This window comes from Macrobrachium nipponense, chromosome 23 (assembly GCF_015104395.2).
Source record: "Macrobrachium nipponense isolate FS-2020 chromosome 23, ASM1510439v2, whole genome shotgun sequence".
Classification (NCBI taxonomy): domain Eukaryota; kingdom Metazoa; phylum Arthropoda; class Malacostraca; order Decapoda; family Palaemonidae; genus Macrobrachium; species Macrobrachium nipponense.
In genome coordinates this window covers 79915272-79938992 of record NC_061090.1, presented here as the reverse complement: position 1 = coordinate 79938992, position 23721 = coordinate 79915272, and the positions used below count along the sequence as shown (strand labels likewise).

The following is a 23721-nucleotide window of genomic DNA, read 5'->3' as shown; positions in this document are numbered from 1 at the left end:
AGAGTTGCATCTCCCGTATGTGGACAGCTAATATGTCCTTATAGACATATTGTTAAGGAAAGAACAAGAATACAGAAAAGCTCGCACTTCATGCGCTTGTCAAGTGCTTAGGAGATCACATTGTCTCAAAGAAGGCCAGGGCATTCTTTGATATAGATCTCTTCTGGGTGAAGCCTGGAGCCTGGCTAGCGCCTCGCGCCTGGCTGGAGCCTTGCGCCTGAATGGCGCCTAGAGCCTGGCTGGAGCCTCGCGCCTGGCTGGCGCTCGCGCCTGGCTGGCGCTGATTGGCTCCTCCCTCCTGGCTAGCGCCTCGCGCCTGGCTGGAGCCTTGCGTCTGGCTGGCGCCTTGCGCCTGGAGCTTGGCAGAAGACTTCATGATTACTGTCTATGAGTCTGCATGCCTCAAGAGTTTCAGCGAGGTAGGGACCTATGACTGACAAACCCTTCTGGGATCATGTCAATGGGGCTAGCCCGCTTACACGACAGAGCCTTCTCGGACGTGGGGGCCGGATTCGTGCAATGGGGGACCCACTTACATGGCAGAGCCTTACCTGTATCATATCAATGGGGGACTAGCCCTCTTACATGACAAGAGCTTTAGGTTTCTCTTTACTGGAAGGAGCCTTGCGCCTGGATGGATCCTCAATCCTGACTGGAGCCTAGCCTTGAAGGAGCCTGGCACCTGGATGGCGCCTGGCTGGCTTCTAGAGCCTGGCTGGTCTAGAGCCTGGCTAGGATCCTAGAGCCTGGCTGGCTCCTGAGCCTGGCTGGCTCCTAGAGCCTGGCTGGCACCTCGCGCCTGGCTTGGCTCCTCCACACTTGCTGGAGCTTCGAGCTTGGAAGAGTCTCTAGGCTGTCTGGCGATGTCCACATCGGACACTCTTATATCTGTCCAATTTGTTGCGCTCTGGCGCATTTGCGCCAGGTTGGAGGCCCGCTCCTTCTCAGTATCCGGCCATGACAGAGTTTCCTTGGAACTGTCTGCCTCTGGCGTTTTTCGCCTGTATTGGCATTTGGCGCTTGGCTGGCGCTACATTGTCCGAGAGTCCTGAACAACCATAGTTTTATCAGGAGACTGGAGAGGGTGGAATAAAAATTCTTCCCCTTTGAGCTTTTGGCCCCTGGCAAGGGGAGGTGATTTTAGTCAGCTACACCCAGTAGACGACAGGATATCTAACAATACGAGAGAAGAGTCTTCCTCGAGAGGATCCTTCGTGAACACTTCTTTTGCTAACGAGAATCTCTTCTTACATGTTGATGAGGTTCCTCGTTGCAGAATCTTCCTATCCTTGCCCGAAGGAAGGGAAGGAGTCTGGAAGTCGAAGGAGACTCTGAGCTGAAATTGGGGCGGAACCCTGATTTCTAGCTCTTATTATTCTTCTGAATACCTTCTGGGAAGCATTTGAGACCCTCATCGCACCCCGAAGACTCTGTAGGCAAACGTTTAAACCATCTCTTCTTCTGTAGATGAAAATGTAAGTACCCTGCCTGGGCAACTAAACTTCTATCTGAAAGCATTGCGTCAGGAATAGAGGGATTTAGTTTCTTTTGCCAGACATACTATGCTGGCAAGAACCCATTGCCGAGTCTTCCATTGAATCTGATGCGAGATTCCAATGCACAAAAAATTCACTTGTCTTCTTGGTCGTTTAGGGCTAAGAGAAACAAAGAATTCCTTCATAAACTTCCTCAAAGAAGTTTGATGAGGAGCAGTTCCATTTTGTCGGAACACGGAATCTGTGGCCACAAAAAAAAATTCCATTCGAAGTACATGATATCCTACTCTTGTCGTATTGCGGTATCGTATAGATCCCGAAGATCTTAATCCTCTGTTATCTCTAATTCCCCTTGTAGAGACAGAGTACAGGTATTCTACTTACGATGGGGTTAGGTTCCGAAAAACCCATCGTAAGTTGAGAAAATCGTATCTCGGATATAGCCTAGCCTACACTAAGTAATCAGTACCATATAGGCTAGGCTATATACACATATATGGAAGATTAGCCTACACTACACAGTATACCTATACATATAAGGTATAGTAATTATTAATATCAGCTAGTTCGGGTGTTTCAATGCAGATTGACTTATGATAATTAAGTATAAAAAGAAACTTAATAATAAGAACAAGGATCAGACTGTAGCGTAAAGGGTACTCACCAAGATTCGGTCCGTTGTCGGCATACGTGATCGGTGTCAGGCTGTTCATGGCTTACTATAACAAAGATCGGAAGAGGAGGATGATGATAAAGCAGCAGGATCATCAATTCGCTCTTCCTCAGATAAAATTTCTTCTTCTGTAAGTTCAGGTGTCTCGAGGAAACAACTGTTCCGAGACGTACAGGATCGAGTCTCAAGTGAGGGGGTAGGGCTGGGGGAAGCGGAATGCACTGGAGTCGTTCTCTTGAAGAAAAAATCCATTGTAGGTTGCACAGTGCGTTTTTTTCGTTCTTCATAAATTAATCGGTAACATGCAACACTGTCTTGATGAGCCCTCTGAACTTTGGGCAAACCGTTCCTCGTCCCCATCCATTTCACTTAAAAGTTTCAGTCCTTGATCAAATAAAGCAAACGCCTCTGCCAGTTTTTAGTCGTAAACGTTCGCTCCGGCTCTTTTCTCTTCTTCCTCTTCTGCTTTTTTTTCTCTTCGCAAGTGCAATTAAATCCTCTGCCGTTAGCTCTACATCTTGCACATCTATAAGTTCTTGGATATCTTCCTCGTCAATTTCTAAATCTAAACTTTTCCCAAGTATCAGATCTTTTTATTGATTTCCACTTCTTCTTCATTCTGATCGAAACCTTTAAACGAGTTCACATACACTTTCAGCAGATTTTTCCAGACCCCATTCATACACTCTTTCTTTACCTCCTTCCACGCCCTTCCAATGTTCATAATGGAGTTAAGAACACTAAATTCTTTCCAGAAAGTTCTGAGATCTTTCTCCTCGTTATCCGTAGCCTGAACAGCCTGCGCAAACGTGTTCCGAAGATAATACGCCTTGAACGTAGCCACAGCACCCTGATCCATGGTTGTATGAGAGAAGTTGTGTTTGGTGGCAGAAACACAACTTTTACATTCTCGTTAATACTATCTCCGATGTGCTGAGGGTGCCAGGAGCATTGTCGAGAATCAGAAGAATTTTGAAGGGGATGTTATTTTTTCTACAATAATCTTTCACTTCCGGAATGAAGCAATGAACGAACCAGTCCTCGAACAATATTGCAGTCATCCAAGCTTTTTTATTATGACGGTAATGCACAGGAAGTGGTCTGCTTGTCGATGTTTTTTAAAGCCTTGGATTTCTGAGTGATAAAATCATAAAGGGCTTAAGTTTATACCCAGCCACATTTCCCCCAAGCAGAAGAGTCAATCGATCCTTGTATGCCTTAAACCCGGGCATCACGTTGCTTCTTTGTGGATGTAGGACCGTTGTGGCATACGTTTCCAATAAAGTCCGGTTTCGTCAACATTAAAGATTTGCTCTGGCAAAGTAGCCTTCATTAACGACGATCTCGTTTAAAACATCCTTAAATTTAGCGGCCCCGTCGGCATCAGCGCTTGCTGCTTCACCGCTAATTTTCACACTGTGAAAATTATGGCGGTTCTTGAAACGACGAAACCATCCAGCACTTGCTGCAAAAACTTTTGTTGTGGTTATCATCATAATTCTTCTTCAGCTCTTCAAAAGCCTTGCGGGCTTTGTCTGAATGGGTTAAGAGGGTGAGCGGCATACGCTTTTGTATTTGATCCTCCATCCACGTGACCAGTAATTGCTCCATTTCTTCCAAAGGCCCTATCCTCTTCTTTGATATAACCCGTTGAATGAACTGAAAGCAGATGCCTTTACAGCATCCATTACGCGTTTCTTGTCCTTGAGGATGGTGGATACCGTCGATTGCGATAAACGTTCGTCACGTGCGATAACCATGACTGCCTTTCCCGCTTCACGCTGGTTTATTATTTTCAGTTTCTGCTCCAAAGTGATGGATTGCCTCTTCTTTTTTGCACTACCAGCAGACACCTATTTGGTTGTTTGGCAGACATAGTTTTTTTTGTTTTAATTTTCGGTACTTAAAAAAAAACTCTCAAATCACAAACGAACACCGACCTAATGTTTCTTGGTTCAAAACGAGCGCAAGTGAGGCGAACTCATTGCCGCTGTACCTACGCCAGCCACTTCGCTCTCGGGCCAACATATCGTACAGCGTAGTACGCTGCTGCCAGCGCTCGCTGTGCGCGAAATTTAAAAATACGCATTTTCAACTTTTTTTTTTTTTTTTTTTTTTAGTATTAATTGCTAACCCCATCGTAACATCGGATTATCGTAAAACGAATTATCGTAACTCGAGCACTACCTGTATAGCCTTTTACTGCGTTCTTTGATAGCAGATATATACATAGGTGATTTTCCCTCTGAAAGTGAAGACCTCGCTATGTGGTTCACAGAGGTATCGGAAGAGGACAGTTTCCTCATTCCATCTAGCACGATCTGCAGCAATTCTATGTCTTAGCCATGACTATTGTCATTTACCTTGAAAAATCTCTCATTCATGTCCACTTTCTGGTCAGTCTGCAAGTGAAAGACTCAGAGTGGAGAGGTTTTTCAGGTCTATTTATAATAGATTCTGATAGAATATCCAGATACTCTTGGAAAAGCCTTACGAAACATGCTGTGAGAAGAACGTGACTTCTGTGAATCCACCTCTCTAAGGCCAAAATGAGGCATTCATCCTCTCTTCCTTTGACGCCCATTTATCTTAATATCTGTTAAGAATTTATAACTAGGGGAAAAAAAAAAAAAGACTAAAGTTTATTCCCCTTCTTTAAATTAAAGATGTCGTATATTGCTACCTCTCTTGGTTCGAGGAAAGGAAGCAGTCTATAGGAAGCCTGTTCGTCTTCTACCTTGCGAAGAGATCTATGAAGACTTTCCGCAGGTTCTCAAAACTCTTTTCAATAAATGTTAGACATACGTTAACAGTTATTATCTTCAATCGAGAAGGTTCTCACGGACATGCAAAATCTTGCATCGAACCTTTCAGGATCGTTACGTTCCGTGTCCTATCCCAAATAGGTTCTCTTTTGTTAACGCGAACAGGGGCGAAAAAAGAGATTTCTCGATGCTCTTTGCGATATGAGAGAGTCGTGGAATTGGCCTAAGTGATTAAAAAAAAAATCATTCATCATTCCTTGTAAGCGACCCCTTTCCGATTAAATGGGTACGAACTCAGGAACGAATCTTGCCGTTACCAAGCCTCGAGAGGCTACTGGTTTGTTTGTTTGTTTGTATGTGTTTTTTTACGTGACTTCCGAACCACGTCGAGAGTGAACTTCTATCACCAGAAATCCACACTCTCTCACTCCTCAATGGAATGGCCGGAGAATCGAACCCGCGACCACCGAGGTGAGAAGCAAACACCAAACCAACCACTACTGGGACTCTTAGGTTAATAACTCGCTAAAACGAGAAAATATCTTGGATGGTACTTCTGGCGCATTGCGCCAGGCTGGCGCTTCTGGCGCAATTTGCGCCAGGCTGGCGCTTCTGGCGCAATTTGCGCCAGGCTGGCGCTTCTGACGCTTTGCGCCAGGCTGGCGCTTCCTTCTAGTTCTTTTAAGGTTATGTGCCAGAACATCTGTGCCCTATGGTACCCGACATCCTTCACGTGTTAATTCCGTTCTTAGTAGGAAAAAAACTTTTATATACGTAGTATAGTCCATTCAGGGAAACAACTTCTGCCACTAAGAGAATGTTTCCCATCCGACTCACCCATCTTCTCTTGAGCAATATCCGATTCTAAAAACAAAAAGTTGTGCGTTTCTCGAAAGGATGAGAGAATTATATTATTTCGTTGCTCTGCCGTTAATAAAAGACTCCTTTATAATACTGTCACATTGTGGTAAAACAGCATTAATCTAGGAAACCTTTGTAAGGATACCTAGGAATTCTGTAGTTTAACCTCGGTATGGCGCATAAAGACTTGACCATACCGTAGTCTTAAAGTGAATTCTCTTCTACTACATTCATCTTCTCACTAAGCATGTACTCTAATAAGCCATGCTTTCGTAAGCATGAGAGCATCATATAATATAGAGTTCCGCTGCGTTAGAATCCTTTAATAATGTTACCTACGGTAAACAGCATTGAAAGGTTGTAATATCTTTCTTATTGAAAGCTTCTTAGCAAAAGGCAGACAATATTTTATTTATGTTTGCTTAACTATCCCCTCAATCCGAGGCTAAAACCGCGATTGTAGGGGAGAGACACGGTTAGTTATTCCATCCCGCAGGAGAGAGACATGTAACCAACCACTCATGACCGACACCTACATTTTACTGCGTTGGTCAGACTCTAAGGCGCGATAGCAGTCTCCGTTAGCCGTCTGGCCTTACTCTTCCAGAGTTGCCAGCTACTCCATTAAATAAAGGAATCTTATAAAATTATTATCGAACTTCAGGAAGTTCTTATTAATGCATATTTAAGCGAAACAAGACTTCGATAAATCTAGAAGCTAAGTAGGTGTTGTCTTAACAATCCCTTTAAGCGTACTCCTTCCTAGGAAATTCCTGGAAGGATACTGATAATTGAGTTGCTCTACAAGAAGTAACTACGGTAGTGTGATTTGCCGTATCGTATTCTCATACAGCAGATACTCTACTACCTTCTTTTTCCTGCCGAGGCAGATAAAGGAAAAAATTTTTACTGTCTTCGTTCTTTTCGTTAATAGAATGATAGAAAGAGTATATATATCTCCTTAAGGAAGGAAGTTAATCCAGGAACTCTTTAAATCTTCGTGATTTCCTCATAAATCGCGGAAGAGACAGAATTCCTGTTCGTCTGTAGGGTTTACGGAAGGAAGTAGATATTTCCTATCCGCCCATCATACCCAAACGTCGATGAGATTCTTATAGAAAAACTCCCAAAGCGCTTGCCCTCTTCATAACGAGGGAAGAGCATGAATGAAGGAGTGTGTCCGCATTACTCAAAGAGGAGCCTCGCGACTGACCTCTCTCTCTTAAGAAGATATGACAATTTGTCGAAAATTGCATTTTTCCTAACTATACAAACCTGAGGTCCTTTAACAATAGGAAGTAGCTAGCGGCAGCTGGAATGGTCGTAAGCTTCGAACAAGGGGAGAACGGTAGTTAACTGCTTGTCCGATCGTCGCGCGACTGGGAGGTAAACAAATCACTTTTGCTTTTGGCCCATGGCCCATCGCAGTACCTCAGAGTGAGGGGTGGCATGAGGAGGGACTATATGTAAGGACCTCAGGTTTGTATAGTTAGGAAAAATGCAATTTTCGACAAATTGTCATTTGTTCCGACACGTAATACAAACCCTCGGTCTTTAACAATAGGAAGACTCACTTCTTGGTGGAGGAATCTGAGTCTTTTGATGAACAGACTGGTGTTCGTCCATCCCTGGAATGCCTCCCTGGTCGTAAGAGCGAGGGAGGGATCCAAGCCTCTGTTCCGATTGATCGGGGTGTGCACCGCAGGATCAATGGTCAGACCTCTGGGCCGAGTACTAAGAGAGAGGCAAGCGTATCTCTTCGTACCAGCATTGTAAGAACTTTTTCCTTTACATGAGCAAATATAAAGTAATGGGTTTGTCTCATGTAGGCATCCACTTTCTCCCCCTTGTTGGAGAAATGGTGGATATACACTCCTATCTCTAGTTAAAAAAAGAGATGGATGGAGCTCTGTTGAATAGCTTACCTGCATCTGACTCCCTTCCAGCGTGGTAACGACCGTATCCCTCTGCCCACAGGTAGAGGTAGAGAAAGATGGTGAAGAGAAGCCAGTCACTCTCTCATTCGCACATTCATTCTCCCAGTCATACCAGGAATCGATGCTGTCTGCCTGCTCGGGTGCTGGTAGCTTACACAACGTGTTGAGCAGCCACCACAGGTCCCAAGGAAAAGTATCCAAGGACTTGTGGGCAATATCCCGAAGGTAGAAGGACGTGAAGGTGGTCTGGTTGGCCCAGACACCTGCCTTCAGGACCTGCGCCACGGAGAAGTTCTTACGGAACGCTAAGGAGGGTCCGATACCTCTGACTTCGTGGGCTCTCGGTCGGAGCGTACGGATGTCGTCGCTACCATCAGCCTCGTACGCTCTCCTGATCACCTCACATAGCCAGAAAGAAAGCGTGTTTCTTGGAAACTTCTTTCTTGGTAACCCCAGTGCTAACGAAGAGGCGTCGACACTCAGGCCTGAGGTGTCGAGTTCTCTTCAGATAGCGCCGTAGCGCCCTCACAGGACAAAGCAGCATCTCATCCGCATCATTATCGGTGAAGTCCAGAAGGGAGGGATCGTGAAAGACTCGAACCTGTCGTCAGGGATCGACGGATTCTGAGTCTTGGCTACGAAGTTCGGGACGAAATCGAGCGTCACAGATCCCCAGCCTCTGGTGTGTTTAACATCATAAGAAAGACCATGTAGTTCCCCTACTCTCTTCGCCGATGCCAGGGCCAGCAAGAAGAGGGTCTTGAGAGTCAGATCCCTGTCTGACGACTCTCGGAGTGGCACGAAGGGTCTTCGAGTCAAACTCCTAAGGACGAGAGTCACATCCCACGCAGGGGGCCTGAGTTCCCTGGGTGGGCAAGACCTTTCGAAGCTCCTCATTAGCAAGGATATCTCGAACGAATTCGAGATGTCCAGTCCCCTCAGTTTTAGGACGAGAAGCAGGGCGGCTCTATATACCGTTTAACTGTGGGTACTGAGAGGAGCTTCTCTCGGCGAAAAAACAAAAAACACGAGGAAATCCGCTACCTGCTGAAGAGTGGCTCTGAGAGGAGGACAGACCCTGTCTACGACACCAACCACAGAAGACGGCCCACTTCCCCTGGTACACAGCTGCAGAGGACTGTCGGACATGTCCAGCCATCTCTGTTGCTGCGCTACGAGAAAAGCCTCTCGTTCGCAAGAGATGGTGGATAACAGCCAGCCGTGAAGTTGAAGGGACTGGACTGCTTGGTGGTACCGTTCTACGTGTGGCTGGGCTAGAAGGTTGTGCCAACTGGGTAGCTCTCTCGGTGCGTCCGCAAGAAGAGCCAGCAGGTCCGGATACCAAACGGCTTGAGGCCGTTTGGGAGCCACCAGGATCATTCTGAGATTGGGAGTGACCAGCGCTCGACTGATCACTTTCCGAATCAGACAGAGGGAGGAAAGGCGTAAGCGAAGAGGTTGTCCCAAGGGTGTTGGAGAGCGTCCTCTGCAGCTGCCCATGGGTCCGGCACGGCTGAAAAGAAAACCTGAAGTTTTCTGTTGTGCCGGGTGGCGAACAGGTCCACGACCGGTCGCCCCCACAGGTTGAAGAGCCTTTCCGCCACGTCTTGGTGTAGAGACCATTCGGTCCCTATCACCTGATCCCGACGGCTGAGCTTGTCCGCTACTACATTCCTCTTGCCTGGAATGTAGCGTGCTGACAGCTCTATCGAGTGAGCCGTGGCCCACTCGTGCACCTGCACCGTCAACTGATGGAGCGGAAGAGACACTACCCCCCCTGCTTGTTGACATATGCCACTACTGTGGTGTTGTCGCACATCAACCACCACTGAGTGTCCCACCAAGCGGTCCTGAAACTCTCGGAGAGCGTTGAACGCCGCCTTGAGTTCCAGGACATTGATGTGAAGGTGCTTTTCGTGATGGTCCCACACACCTGCAGTCAGCAACTCCTCCAGGTGTGCGCCCCATCCCTCGGGTCGATGCGTCTGAGAACAGAAGCATCTCCGGGGGGGAGTGCGTATGGGCACTCCTCTTAAGAGGTTCTTGTCGTCGAGCCACCAGGCTAGGTCCTGTCTCACCTTGTCCGTGATAGCCACGGGAAAGTAAGGAGGATCCTTGGCCTGAGACCAACTCTCCCTTAGCCTCCACTGGAGAGACCGCAGGTGAAGACGCCCGTGAGGGACTAACTTCTCGAGTGACGACAGATGGCCAATCACGACTTGCCATTGCTGTGCTGCCTGTTCCTGCCGCGACAGGAACCGGCCGGCTGCCTCCCTGAATTTGCTGATACGCAAGTCTGCGGGAAAGACCTGCCCTGCTACCGTGTCTATCAGCATTCCCAGGTACTTCATCTTCTGCTTGGGTTCGAGATCGGACTTCTCGTAGTTTTATCACGATCCCCAGATCGCGACAAAACTTGAGGAGTCGATCTCTGTCCTGTAGCAACTGCGAGCGGGAGCTCGCCAGGGACTAGCCAATCGTCGAGATACCTCAGAAGAACGTATCCCGTGCGAATGGGCCCAAGCTGACACCAGAGTGAACACTCGCGTGAACACCTGTGGGGCGGTTGAGAGACCGAAACAAAGTGCCCTGAAAATTGGTACACCGTCCGTCGAAGATGAAGCGGAGGTACTTTCTGGAGGACTGATGGATGGGTATTTGAAAATACGCGTCCTTCAAGTCCACTGAAAGCATGAATCGTTCCCACCCGTTTTCCCCCTGATCGAGTCGAGCACCGAGCGTGCCGACTCCATCGTGAACCGCGTCGTGCGAACGAAGCGGTTCAGGGGAGAGAGGTCTATCACCGGACGCCAGCCCCCCGATGCCTTCTCCACTAGGAAGAGGCGGCTGTAAAAGCCCGGTGACTGGTCCTCCACGATTTCTACAGCTCGTTTCGCCAGCATGGTCTTGATCTCCTGTCGAAGAGCGTTGTCCTTTGCTGATCCCCGGACATAGGTCTGTAGATGGACCGGTTTGGAGATGAGGGGGGGCCGAGACTCGAAGGGTAGTAGATACCCCTCCCGAAGGACGTTCTACTATCCAGTTCTCGGCGCCGTAGCAGCTGCCAAGTCGCCCAATGGTTCGCCAGGCGGCACCCCCACTTCCGGCAGCAGGTGAGGGGGGAACGCCGTCCCTAGCGTTTCCCCTCCTCTTTCGACTTCTTTCCACCAACCTCCTCGGGGAAAGGAGGGTTGGGAGGAGGCTGGTTACGGCCTCCTCTAGCAGAAGTTGAAACAGCAGGAGTCTTCACACGGGGCTTGGACGGTGCAACCGTCTTCGCCGCCGTGGAAGCGCTAGCCAAGCTCTTTGGTTTGGCCGCAGTCGCTCGAGATTGCCCAGTAACCTTCGAGACTGCCTGGTGAACTAAGCGGTCACTGTCGTCAGTGCGCGCCTTTCCACCCCGCAGCGTCCACCATCTCTCCAGGAAAGATGAGCTGGGAACTCCTAAGAGGTCCATTTCGAATGCCCGAGTGCCGCCTCACGCGCCCGCCCCCTTGGTCACTCGGGTAAGGATCTGCGTCCCTACGACGAAGAACCACGTTGGGCCCACAGGTTAGCAGTCTGATGGGCGAGGTAAGAAGATTGCTCTTCCTCCAGACTGGCACAGTCTCCTAAAAGAAGCGTCGTCTTCGAGAGCAGAACTCCCGGAGCCGGCCGCTACTTTGGATATTGTGAGGGACCACAATCCAACCAGGAAACTGCCTGGAATGCTGCCATAGCGGTAGATTCCAGGGCAAGTGCCTCCTGCTGCGAGAACCATAGGTTCTCCGACAGGAGCTGCTGCAGGGACACACCTGGAGTCAGCCTCGCTAACTCCGGGTTAACCTGTTTCGGCAGTATCGGGTCTTCCGAAGGCACGTAGAATCGCCTCTGCCGCTGTAGAGGGGGAGGAAGCAGCTTAGAAGACCGTCCGGACTTTAGCGAGTCCTCCCGTCCTGAGACGAGATTCTCTACCTGATCCAGGACTGAGTCCGCAAGCTCTGATCGCGGTAACCCCACCATCATTTTGGGCTCCCTCTTGGGACCCCAAAATGATTCGAGCCTGGGGACGTGGCTCTGACGGTGGTAGCGGCGATCCCTCCGCAAGGTCATTATGCAGACGCATCAGCTTAATGACCTCTGCAAAGTTCCTCTGTATCTCGGGAGTTACTGCGTCTTGTGGAGTAGGACCGTCCAGTCCCTCCAGCAAGAGCAGGTCCCGCGATACTCCTCCTTCAGAAGGAGGAACAGCGACAGACCCCTGACGGTCGCCTCCAACTACTGCGCGTATGTTCTGGCCGGTCCCTAAAACCGTGCCTGAGCCATACGGCGTCATAGCCGGGTCACGAGCGGCGCACCTCTCGTGATCGCTCCTCGGTACCTCGCTCCTCCCGGTATAGCCCGAGGAGGTTGAAGGTATGGGAGAGGCAGACCTGACGCTCCCCCCTCGCTCGCTGGCAGGACCCAGCGTGCGTGGAGGGCTGCTGCTGATCGTCAACCCGCAGTGACGATCGAGCAGCAGGCCTAGCCTTGCCGCTCGCCTGGGGCGATAGGCTCGGCTGAGAACGTCGAGACCGATCTCTAAGCGTCAGGCGAGCTGCCGCTGGTCACCGTCTCCGCCCGGTCCCATCGGGAGCGGCGGACGGGTGACCTGCTAGGCTCTCTGTCGCGTCGAGACCCGGCCAGCGTCCTCTCGGCGCGTCGAGCCGCTGGTACCAGCCGTGGCTGGTACCGGCGGCCGCGGGGACTCCTTCCTCGCCTCAACCCGTGGCTGGTCAGCGACCGTCACGTCAGCCCGAGCAGCCAGTTGATCGCTGCGAGAGCGTCCACTGGCCTGGCGAGAGTCGTGTGCACTACTCTCGCCAGTCTTCTGCTCCGCGCCGCTGTCTTGACGGCGAGCGAGCTCGTGCGTCAAAACTTTGGCTGGACGGTCTTCCTTAGAAGAGCGTCCACTCGGTGCTTCTCGCGAACGAGAAGCGGGCCGAGACGGAACCTGGTTTAGCGGCAGAACCGCTAGCACCAGGTGAGGACGCACCAGCCGAAGCTGATGCACCTCTGGTCCCCGTCGACTTCTTCTTTGCAGAAGAAGCGACGGGCCCCCGTTCCCGAAAGGAACGGAGGACCAGCAGAAGAGCTCCCCGACCTCGCCTGAGCGCGCCGGGCCCTTGAAGATCCCGAAGGAGTCTTCTTAGGGGGGGTGGGGGAGGAGGCGGCCTTCTTCTTCTTCGGCTGTTTAGCCTTAGAGTCGAAGGGGAAGGAGAGGCAGCAGACGACGAAGAAGACGACGAAGACGCACGACACCTTCTCCTCCTTCCTCTTCTTCTTCGCCAGGCTCTGCAGGACAGACGTCAGGTCTTCATCCAGGAGGGAGCCGGGGCAGTTGCCGAAGCAACAGGGCCCGACTGCACCTGTCCGGAAAGACCTGAGACTGTGACAGCACCACCAACAGCAGGAACAACAGGAAAGGTCTGGGAACAGCAGGAACGGCAGGCACATGATCTGAAAGGGAATGACCTGAAAGGGAATGAGCAGCAGGGACAGCAACAGGTACGGCAGGCACGGCAGGTACCACAGGAGAGCCAGGCGTCCTGTCGGCAGCTACCGTCATCCTCGGCACTGGCGGCAGGTCCAGGGGTACTCTTGGGGCAGCGGAAGTCCGGGGTCGGCAATACAAAGAACCCAGGTGGCGGTGGCACCGTCCTCTTTGGCACGGCAGGAATTGGTCTTTGAATTGCAGCCGTGGGTGCCAACCGACATCACATGTGGAGTGTACACCAAGTGGCGGTGGCATCTCATTAGCTGGTGTCGAAATTGTAGTGGTAGTGGTAGTTACCGTACCATGAGTGACCACTGCCGACCCCCGCCAACCGCTGAATCAACCCCTGGATGCTCGGCACTCCCTGCAATCCCAGCGACTACACCCACACCTGTCCCAGGTCGTCCTTCGCTGATGGCAAACACCTGCGGAAACGACAGTCGGGTTAGTTAGAGGGGTTCCCTCACGCTTGGGGGGAGAGAAGAACCCCACCCAGAGCGGACGGAAGACCCCGAATACAACTGGACGTCCGGGTAGCGGGCGCCCTCCCTCCACACTCGACGGATCGAGAGAGGAGAAGGACCTCCGCTACCACCCCCCCGCAGGGGAAGGCGCGAAACGTGGGGGCTGGCCGGGGGGCAGGAAAGAGGACGAAGTGTCCGTTACCAAAGGAGTCACTGGACTTTCCGATGACTTCTTGGGCGGCCTAAGTCTCTTCCTGCCCTCGTACAGAACACACTGCGCCTCGGACCAATGCATCACGTTACACATGGCTCGTTGCGGGAGCACTCTCGCCCCCGACAACGAGTACAAACCTCGTGCGGATCAACATCTACAAATGATCTGAATCCGCCGCATCTACGCCCCTCCAGCCCGGGACACACTCTACGGGCGACCGGGGGGCGCGGCGAAGTCTCCATTTCTTGATCACTCATCATTTAATGAATAAAAGAAATGCAAAGTACTTACAATTACTCTCAATCACACTAGGAAAAGAGGGCATATACTCAAACTCAAAGCAAACGACAAGCGGGCAGAGCGATGACGAGCACGTCCTATCCACACACGGCCGAAAGCAAAAGTGATTTGTTTCCACTCCCAGTTGCGCGGCGCGCGACGATCGGACAAGCAGTTAACTACCGTTCTCACCCTTGTTCGAAGCTTACGACCGTTCCAGCTGCCGCTAGCTACTTCCTATTGTTAAAGGACCGAGGGTTTGTATTACGTGTCGGAACAATTGGAATATTCTGGCGCCTGGCTCCTTGCGCCTAGCGCCTGGATAGTTCCCGCGCCGCCTGGAAATGTTCCGCACGCTAGAAAGGAGACTTGCTCCTGGAACGTTCGCTTGTTGTGGAAGGTCCCGTGCGCCCTGATAGTTCCGAGCGCCTACTAGACCCCTTTTAGAAAGAGCCTCTTGCCCGGAAAACGTTCAATGGAAGGATAGTTTCTGATTGCCGCTGTACTAAAGGCTCCTTGCTCTAGCCGTCTGTTTTTCTGGTTCCAATTTGCTACCAGCGGCTGGCGCTTCGTCTCTTTGAAGGCGCCTTGCGCCAAGAAAAATTTTCTAGAACGCGGCTCGCGCTCAGTTGCTAGAACGCGGCTCGCGTTTGGTTGTAGGAACGCGGCTCGCGCTAGTCTGTTTTCTGGAACGCGGCTCGCTGCTGGCTGTTGGAACGTGGCTCACGCTAGCTTGCTGGAACGCGGCTTCCTAAGTTCCTGGGCTGGCTCTGCTCTAGTGTTCTCTTAGTTTTCAGAGAACGCGCTAGATCATCAAAACTATAACATTCTTCGTCTTTTCGGATGTAAGATGAAGAGACGCACTTTTAAGGATGGCGTCTTTCAATGGATATCCTGGCAGTCTGGACGCTACTACAGAACCTGCCGAGGGGACGCCTGACCGGTGGGGATTCTCTGAAACCCCCTTACGGCTTTTCAACATTCCTTCTCCCCTGGGCTTGGGAGCTTGAAAGAGGTCTAGGCCTGGGAGCGAGACAGAGCCGATCAGACGCACCCTCCACTGCAATGGGAACACTAGTAATCGACTTCTTACCTTTCAATAGCTCGCATTTTGAGCCACAATCCTTGTCTTCAAATTGCAATTATGAATTTGAAGTTTCTGCGAAGTAAGAAGGTGATGAGGATGCAACACTACTAGTACTGTTAATACTCTAATTGCTCGTTAGTACGAGTTTCTAAAAAACTTTTAAAAGAAACGTATCTAGTTACATGCTTACTGACTCCCTAAAGTAGGAAGTCAGTATATTTCCTCAATCATTCTAACAACTTATTACACATATTAATGAATCATATTAATATTTCCCTTTCTTGCAAACTATGTGAGTGTCTACCGAAAATTTCGGTAGTTACACGTCATATATTCTTCGAAATTTTCGAAGCCAAATTCATTAAAAAGTTAATAAAAGCGTATGCCGAACCAAAGACCCAGTACTTCCCTGCAAAAGACAGCCCAGAAGATCGATGGCGATGAAAAACGAAAATCAAGTCAGGAGGTAGCAACAACATATGTTGACACTACCGCGACAGAGAAAATCTGGTTCTAGAACGGGAACGGTTCCTATTCCTGCCACCCAGCGGCAGGGGGGTAGATCACCTGACCTACCTGCAGCGTGTGCCGCGAAATTCGAATTTCTGTCGGACGTCAGAGACATAAGCTAAGTATATATCTGCCGGGGAAGTTGCATGTACAAAATATCTATGTAATCCTTTGGGCTAGCCCTAGGAGAGCTGCCAATCAGCCCAGTGGTCTGGTTAAACTAAGATAATACTTCTTTGCTATGTCTCCTTGAAAGAGAAGCACTTACAGAAGGAAGAGGATTGCAAGTTGGGGGTAAGCAGGAACTAGAATGGTCCAAGGGCATCACAAGAGGAGTATCCAGCTCCCCCCCCTCAACAACTCAAAACCAGAGAATGCTCCATCCTCCTCTCTCCTCTTCTCAAACTTAATTACATTGTAGAGTCCAAAGTAACACATTCCTTGTAAGTTAAGCCCTAGAGCAAGCTCTCCCCCTGCAAGAAGCACATACAGTATGAGGGTTCATTGCTATGGGTGTCATAAACTGCTCATAAGACAGCCATGTCACTCACAGAGACATATTTTATATTTTCTATTCATAGATAAAAAAAACAAGAAAGACCAAAATAAAAGCCCAAAGGAAAATACACACCAACGGGTAATTAATAAGCAGAAGTTCATTTAAGCTTTCAACCGTGCTAGTGGGAAGCACAACACAAGTTCAACACTATCAGTGGCTGATAGAAAAGTGAAAGCGACAGTCAGCAAGTAAGAGGATACTCGTCTCGCCCCATCTAAATCTATTAACCAACTTATTAAATTTTTGACCACTGAAAGAGAACCCTATTTAAAAGGCAATGGTTTTTATTTCTGTATGAACAAACAGCATTTACTTACATTAAAATAAACTTCTGCATGATCCATTGCCTTGATAGCCCACATCTGCTCAACTCCCGCCTGAAAATAAATAAATTTTAATAATTTTTACAAACATTCCTGATACCTAAGGTCCGTTAAATACAATAAACTGGGCAATTCACACTTTAAAATAGCAAACAAGCTCCTCAACACTTTGTCTTACCCTGTTCTTTGCTTTATATGAATACTAAACATACATTCTTCATTAACACAAAGCATACAGCAATTAATTAATATCCAGTAAGAACTGTGGCACCATCATTACAAGCTTACAACACTTACCTGATCCTTGTACCAGTAGGTTGACAGAAACTTGTAAAAACCTCTACTTATGTGCAGCTTCTTGAAAAGACTGAGGCTGCAAATGATCAAGGAAAAGCACAACTGACAAAAAATATATATGAGCCAAACACTGAAATACCAATTCCAAGACCAAAGAAACCAGGAATGGCAATGAAAGGAGGAACAAAACATCTCCAAATTCCAGTTTTGAAGTCTTACAGCATCTAGAAGACTACTATGAGCACTGCATGGTAGAAAATCATTTCACAGACCGAAGTTACATGAGCTCCGTCTGCACAAAAACTCAGAACATGAGTAGACAAAATTAGAAAAACTAGTATTACACTTGTATAAAAACAAAACAAAATAAGGTATAAGAGGTGAAGAAGACATTAAAAAACTATTTTAAAAAACAAAGCAAACGGAAAAAATAAGATGGAATTAGAAAGACATGAAACGAAACTGGTTAAAAAATTGGTTACACTAAGTAACTAATATTTATCATATCACAAAAACAAAAATTATGGCCATACATCAAGCTCACATTCAAGGCTACTTTTAGATTTAAATTTTTTTGGGAAAAACTGACTTAATCTGTAGCAGTTTTCTTCCCATCGCCTCTATCACTCCCCAGATCAATAAGTTTGTAAGAGGTAAAGAAGTAAATTTAAGCTGAATTATTTTAAGTTTTACAGCTTAGTTGCAGCTGGGGCTGTAGAGACACTGCAGAGAATCTTTAGTACTAGCTACAGTGTCACACAAGACACACACTAAGTGGTATCCCAATACATACATTGCAGCAAAAGGGGGTGATTTCCAATCGACAATGAAGTTAATGAGGAAAGAAAAAAGAACTACAAGCAGTCTTGACTGTGAAAGCTGAACAACAACCAAAATCAAATTTAAAAACTCTGGGAGCAGCTCTTATCAGAACGGCATCTATTAATTAAACATTCATTGTCCTTATTTCATGTTTTATCTGAGCGGCTGCACAAGAAATTGAAACTCCTTTAGCATTATTTGTCACATGTATCATCAGTGCTGTTGCATATGATGATGAAAAACCATTTCTCAGAAATAATGATTACTGCCTCATTAGTCCCAAGGCTTTCATGACACTAATATACATGTTCATCATAGTTAGTCTAATACATTATCACAGTTTTTTAAGTACAGTCACCTCTCAATTAACGCGAGGGTTACATTCCTGGAGAGCTTGCGTTAATTATAAATGCGTTATTTAAAACATATTTTTTCCCATAAGAAAATAAGAAACAGTAATATGGGGGGTTAAGTTCCTGGACTTGGGGAACTCTGCACTTTTTTTGCTAAGTACAACCAAATTGGATAACAGCAACATCTTTTGGCCTGTATTTCAACCATCGTACGATAGTAAACAATTACTGTAGTTATGTTATAAATGACGTTATGTAGAATAGGACTGACATATTTTTATGTAATAACTTTATTTCCTATAGATCAAAGATCAGCAATGAAATATGCTGTTAAAAAACCAAGCTGTAGCTGAAGCTGAGAAAGCTGTTCAAGTTGCTAATGACTATTATTATGCATCAGCAACAATGATAAAACTCCCGTAAAGTTATATCATCAAACACAAACCCGCAGATAAAATTGAGAGAAAATCTTTAATTAAAAATTACTACTAGACTTGAAATAACAAATTTTAATGTTATTTTTATGCAATAAAAGAAAAATAATGTAAAGCTTGTATTACGATGAAAATCAGTGAAGTGGAGAAAAGGTGAAGGCAAATGAAATCAGTCTTTTTTTGTCTTTTTTTTTGTATGCCAAGTAATACCAAAATGATTCGTAACGCAATCTGTTAAAGAAAAAAGTAAATTTAGTTTCATAGCAAGACTTATTCAGGTCATATTTCACTTAAAAATTCATTGTACGTACACAGAAAATGACCTTGTCTCATATAAGTAAAGTACTATCAGATATTTCGTTTATTGCTTACTAGAAACAAGAAAATTACCACAGATTAAGTTATATACAGTGAAATAAACTTGTATTTGCCATCAGCTGATTCAAACCAAAACACTGACTGCTATACTTTATTTTATAATAATACAATAATATGAGAATACACATACATACAATCTTGTTGGATAACAGTGAAGTAATGCATAACTTTTTTAAAAGATTCATGGAAAAATTGCACAGTTGTACGTTTGTAATTATACTTAGCCGTTACATTTGTAATTATAACATAGCCATCAGAAGCCTGAAATTGCTCAATTATGCTGATGTTGGAACGAAGCTGATTCTTGTTTTGTGTCCATTTTTTTTTTTACTGAATTATCATATGCTACCCTATATGTAAAGATGGTCCTGATTACCCCTAGTGTAGGATAGGCTAGGTATATTCGAGATACGATTTTTCCAACAATGAGTTTTTTGGAACTTAACCCCATCATAAGTGGGAGAATACCTGTCCTAAGTAGGTTAGAAAAAAAAAAAAATAGGACAAAATCTTTTGCTTTATTAACAAATAAACAATTTCTTTTGATTTACAAATAAATGATTAATAAATACAGTACACAAAGTCTTTCGCTCTATTAATAAATATATGCAGTGCACTTTGCTATGTCTTTGTTTTAGTTGACAGCCGTTGTCTGCAGCGCTGATGTGCGGGTGATTTGAAAACAATGCTCTGGCGCCAATTCACATTAAATCAAAAAGTTTTCAATGTTTTCAAAACATTTAAAAAAATTTTCTAGCTCACGTTATATCGAAAACGCATTAACGGAGAGGTGACTGTAAACTGTATTTTTCCTAACTGAGGTCTTCCATTTACATTAGGAATGACTTTCAGCCAAAGCTGGAAATGGCCGTTGAATTTTCACAAACAAGGTAGTTAGGCAAAAGAATCGATTCAGGAGGGATAGGTCTATGACCAGTCTCTAGCCCCACAAGGCTTTCTCCACAACAAAGAAACAGCTGTAAAAGCCCGGAAACTGGTCTAACGTGACTTCTACAGTGCCAATGCTCAGCATAGCTTGCATTTCTTGCTTGAGTGCGAGATCCTTCAATGAACCAGGAATGTAGGTAAGAAGATGGACCAGAGGTTAGGTGAGGGGTGGTCAGGATAGAAGGGAAGTAGATATCCTTCTTGAAGGACATCTAACCAGGTCTCGGCTCTGTATCACAGCCATGATGCCCAATGGCTCAATAGGCTATCCACCCCCTACAAGAGTGGCAGTAATGTAGTTAGAGGGGAATGCCACCCCTAGAGTTTCCCCTTCTTTTTCCCTCTGCCCCTTTTTCCACCTGGGAAAGCGGGCTGAAAGGGTGCAATCGCACCCACTTCCAGAGGAAGAAAGCTAGGTGTTCCCGTGAGCGCCCTTCAAAGTCTGGGACTTCTTAGGGGCCAAAGATGAGCTAGCCTGACACGGTCAGGCCGCAGTGGCATGAGAAGACCCGTAGGTCTTGGTCACTGCCCAGTGGATGAGGCGGTCGCTGTCTTTGGCCTGTCGTTTGTCCACCGCAGCATCTACCAACTCCTTTGGGAAGAGAATGGAGGAAGCCAACAGTGGTCTGTTCCTTAGGGTTACTGCTGACTTGGGACCAATGCACCTGCCGATCCAATTCAGAACGGCGTCCCTCCTTCTACATCAGGTTTGGCCACAGGTTTGTTGTCTGGTGGGTGAGGTAGGGGATGGCTCTACCTCCAAACTGGCAGTCTCACGAAAGCTCAGTCTTCACCAAGGATAACCCCTGAGGATGTGGCAACCTTGAATAGACCATGAAAGACCACAGATCCAGCCAAGATACTGCCAGGAAGGATGCCAAGGCAGTAGCCTCCAGGTTCACTCCTTCTTACCGAAAGACCTGGACCTAGACAAACCAGGCCCGGATCAACCTGCTCGGTCAGCAGTGACCTCTCCAAAGTGGGTATAAATGCTTTTGGCAAGGCTGAGGAGGGGGAAGGAACTTGTCCAAGTGTTTCAACCAAAACAAACTAACTTGCCCAGAAACGAGATTGTTCAGCAAGCAAGGACCATGGCTCACCGAAACCTTGGGTCCCTTCTTAGGTCTCCAAAAGAATTTGAGGAGCGAAGGACGATCCATAAAAGAGGCTGTGGCCCCTTCCCTGAGATCATTGTGCTGACAAAAATCAGCACAATGATCTCTGCAATTCTGTATTTCGGAGTGTCCACATTCTGAGAAAGACGACCCTCGAGTTCTTCCAGGATGCATTTCTCCCAATCTACTCTCCCAGCAGGAGGGAGAATCCTGACAGACCCCTTGGATCCATCCTGAACTATTTGAGCATACAAACTGGTCAATCCTATAACTGAACCAGGGACATCAGCCTTCATAGATGAACTCTGAGGTGAGGCCTTCTTCGAGTTCCCCGTTCACATCGCACTTCCTGGTAAAACCCCAGGATGTTGATGCGACAGGTGAGGAGGATTAGACGACACTCTCACCTGTCCTAATGGCAGACCCGGTAGGAGAGTTCACCAACCCGCAGTGATGACAGCAGCAAAGGTCTAGGAAGTGGAGAGGTTCTTGCAGAGTTAGTCAAGTGCTTGCCTCAACTGAGTCCGACCAATCACACAAACATGAGTGGGGGGTGGGAGGAGTCAAGCAAGCTGATGGCTGGTGAGAACATGCACCATCCTTGTGACGTGGCCCAGTCTTCAAGATCGAAACCTCACGAGAGGACTTCACAGGGGACCTCCTTGCTGCCTCCCCAGGTACTTGTTTCTGTGGGATCAAGGCACTAGGCTGGGAGCTTAACTAAACACTAGCAGCAGTGTTGGCAGGGCAGAAAGGGGTGAGAAACCTGCACAATGCACCCCTTTCTTTTGTCCTGTATGCCTGAACTTGGACGGTGAGAAGTCTCTCTGGCATCAGTTCTGGATGCTCACAATTCCTCATTATCTAGAGCACTAGGAGCAACTCACAAACAAGCATCCGATACAGCCCCAGTTTTAGGAGCAGAACTCCTAAAACTGGTAACAGGAGCACAAACTGAAGTTTGCATGACTGGGGCCCCAGAAATAAACACTTTGGTTCCCAACCCCGACAGAGGGAGGGAGCTACTTAGAGGTCCCATGACAGGATTTCTTGAGTTGGGGAGAGGCAGGCTTCTTCTTCTTCAGCCAATGAGCCTCAGAAGGAGAAGAGAAGGTAGTAGACGAAGGAGATGAAGATAAAGTCAACGAAGATGAAGACAATGACACCTTCCAAGACCTTTTCTTTGACTTCTTCTTAGCAGGGTTTCGGGATTCCATAATCAAAAACCAAAACATTGCACAATCACAGAATGGAAAGCACAGTATTTTAGGTAGAATCCAACTTGCAGAAGGAGAGAGCAAAAGATATCCACTCTCAAAGGCAGTTGAAGAAAACTGATACGTTAGGAGGTTGGTCTTGGGTCTCCAACTACTTTTCACCTCACCATCTCGTTTTTGTGAAGGATGCCAGATGCCACAGATTCCTTGCATATACAATACTTATTGTTTTTAACTGGTTTTCCAGCTGATGCCAAAAGATTGATCCTAATGTTTAAACCCAGGTTTGTTCCGTGTATGAACAACTAGGGTTTGTATTTTCAGATGCAAATTTTCTTGTCAAACATGTTTTAACTTGCTTCACATTAAACCAGAAAGCCAATGAAACATATCACCCACAGTGGTAATACGAAAATTTATACTAAATATTAAATACATATGTACTTACATCATTTCCAAGTTTATTTGGATCTCCAAACTGGCCAACTGATACATTAGACTGACCAGAAATGCCCTAAAGAAAGAAAAAATTAAATATAAGCATTGGGGAAAATAGTTGTAATGCTCTTTACAAAACAAATTCTCACTAACATTACGTAATATTAATATCCTGAATACTGCAAACTCATTACCAATGGACTTTAGTCTTATTTTTTATAATCTCATGATGGATAACTTATGCTAGTTATAAGTTTACCACCAGACCCTTGAATAGTATAATTGAATGCAGAGCGGGAGGCCTTTAACAGCTGCTTTACACAAATGAAATGTTATTAACAACAGACACATTTCATAGATGGAACAGTGGGGTAAGAGGTAGAAAAAGACCACATAAATGTAGACAAAAGTAAAGACAAAAGTAATCAGGAAAGTAACAGCATGGATCCTACAAGAGGTGATGCAAGGGTGAATTCATCATTAGTATGTATTCAGTATAACAAATGTTGTCATAAGTAATACACATGTATGCAAAATATGTATAAATAGTGCAGGTTTTGAACCCCAAAAGAATAGAGGACACACTTGACATTCAACTCATAAAGGAATATTTGACTATAACATAAAAAATCACTTCCAACTGGTCACAATTTTATGCTATAAAGTCAAACCCAAGTAAATACAATATCTTTTGAAAAAATTCACAAAACAATAGCAGATGCTTAATCATGACATAGAGGAATATTATACTTTATAACTCAAAAACAAAAAACTTACCAGCTCTGCAAAAATTTCTTCTTGTGTTGGCATTTTTGCTTTGAAGCTTGACTCTGAAAAAGATAAATCCTTTAAATATTCTTATTCATACTGCTGCAGTATATATCCAAATCTTCATCACTTACAGATAAGAGGGCAAGATCTCCAATAAAAAATTAATTGCTTCATAATGTAAAAATAAGTTCAATCTGCCTTCAATATTTTAAATTATAGTTGAAGTCAGTGTAGGTACATGAAAGACACATCCAGTACAATATAT

The 23721-nt window shown here is 46.5% G+C and overlaps 1 protein-coding gene across 1 annotated transcript in view; it reads right to left on the bottom strand.

The window, feature by feature from the left end:
• The window catches only part of LOC135201873 (protein PBDC1-like), a 90031-nt gene that overhangs the window by 23456 nt on the left and 42854 nt on the right, over positions 1-23721 (bottom strand). Inside the window, exons 2-4 of the mRNA XM_064231177.1 lie at positions 23463-23515; positions 22696-22761; positions 16678-16737 (exon numbers count right to left, since the gene is read on the bottom strand). Coding sequence (XP_064087247.1) covers positions 16678-16737; positions 22696-22761; positions 23463-23515 — 179 coding nt within the window. The remainder of the gene's footprint in view (positions 1-16677; positions 16738-22695; positions 22762-23462; positions 23516-23721) is intronic.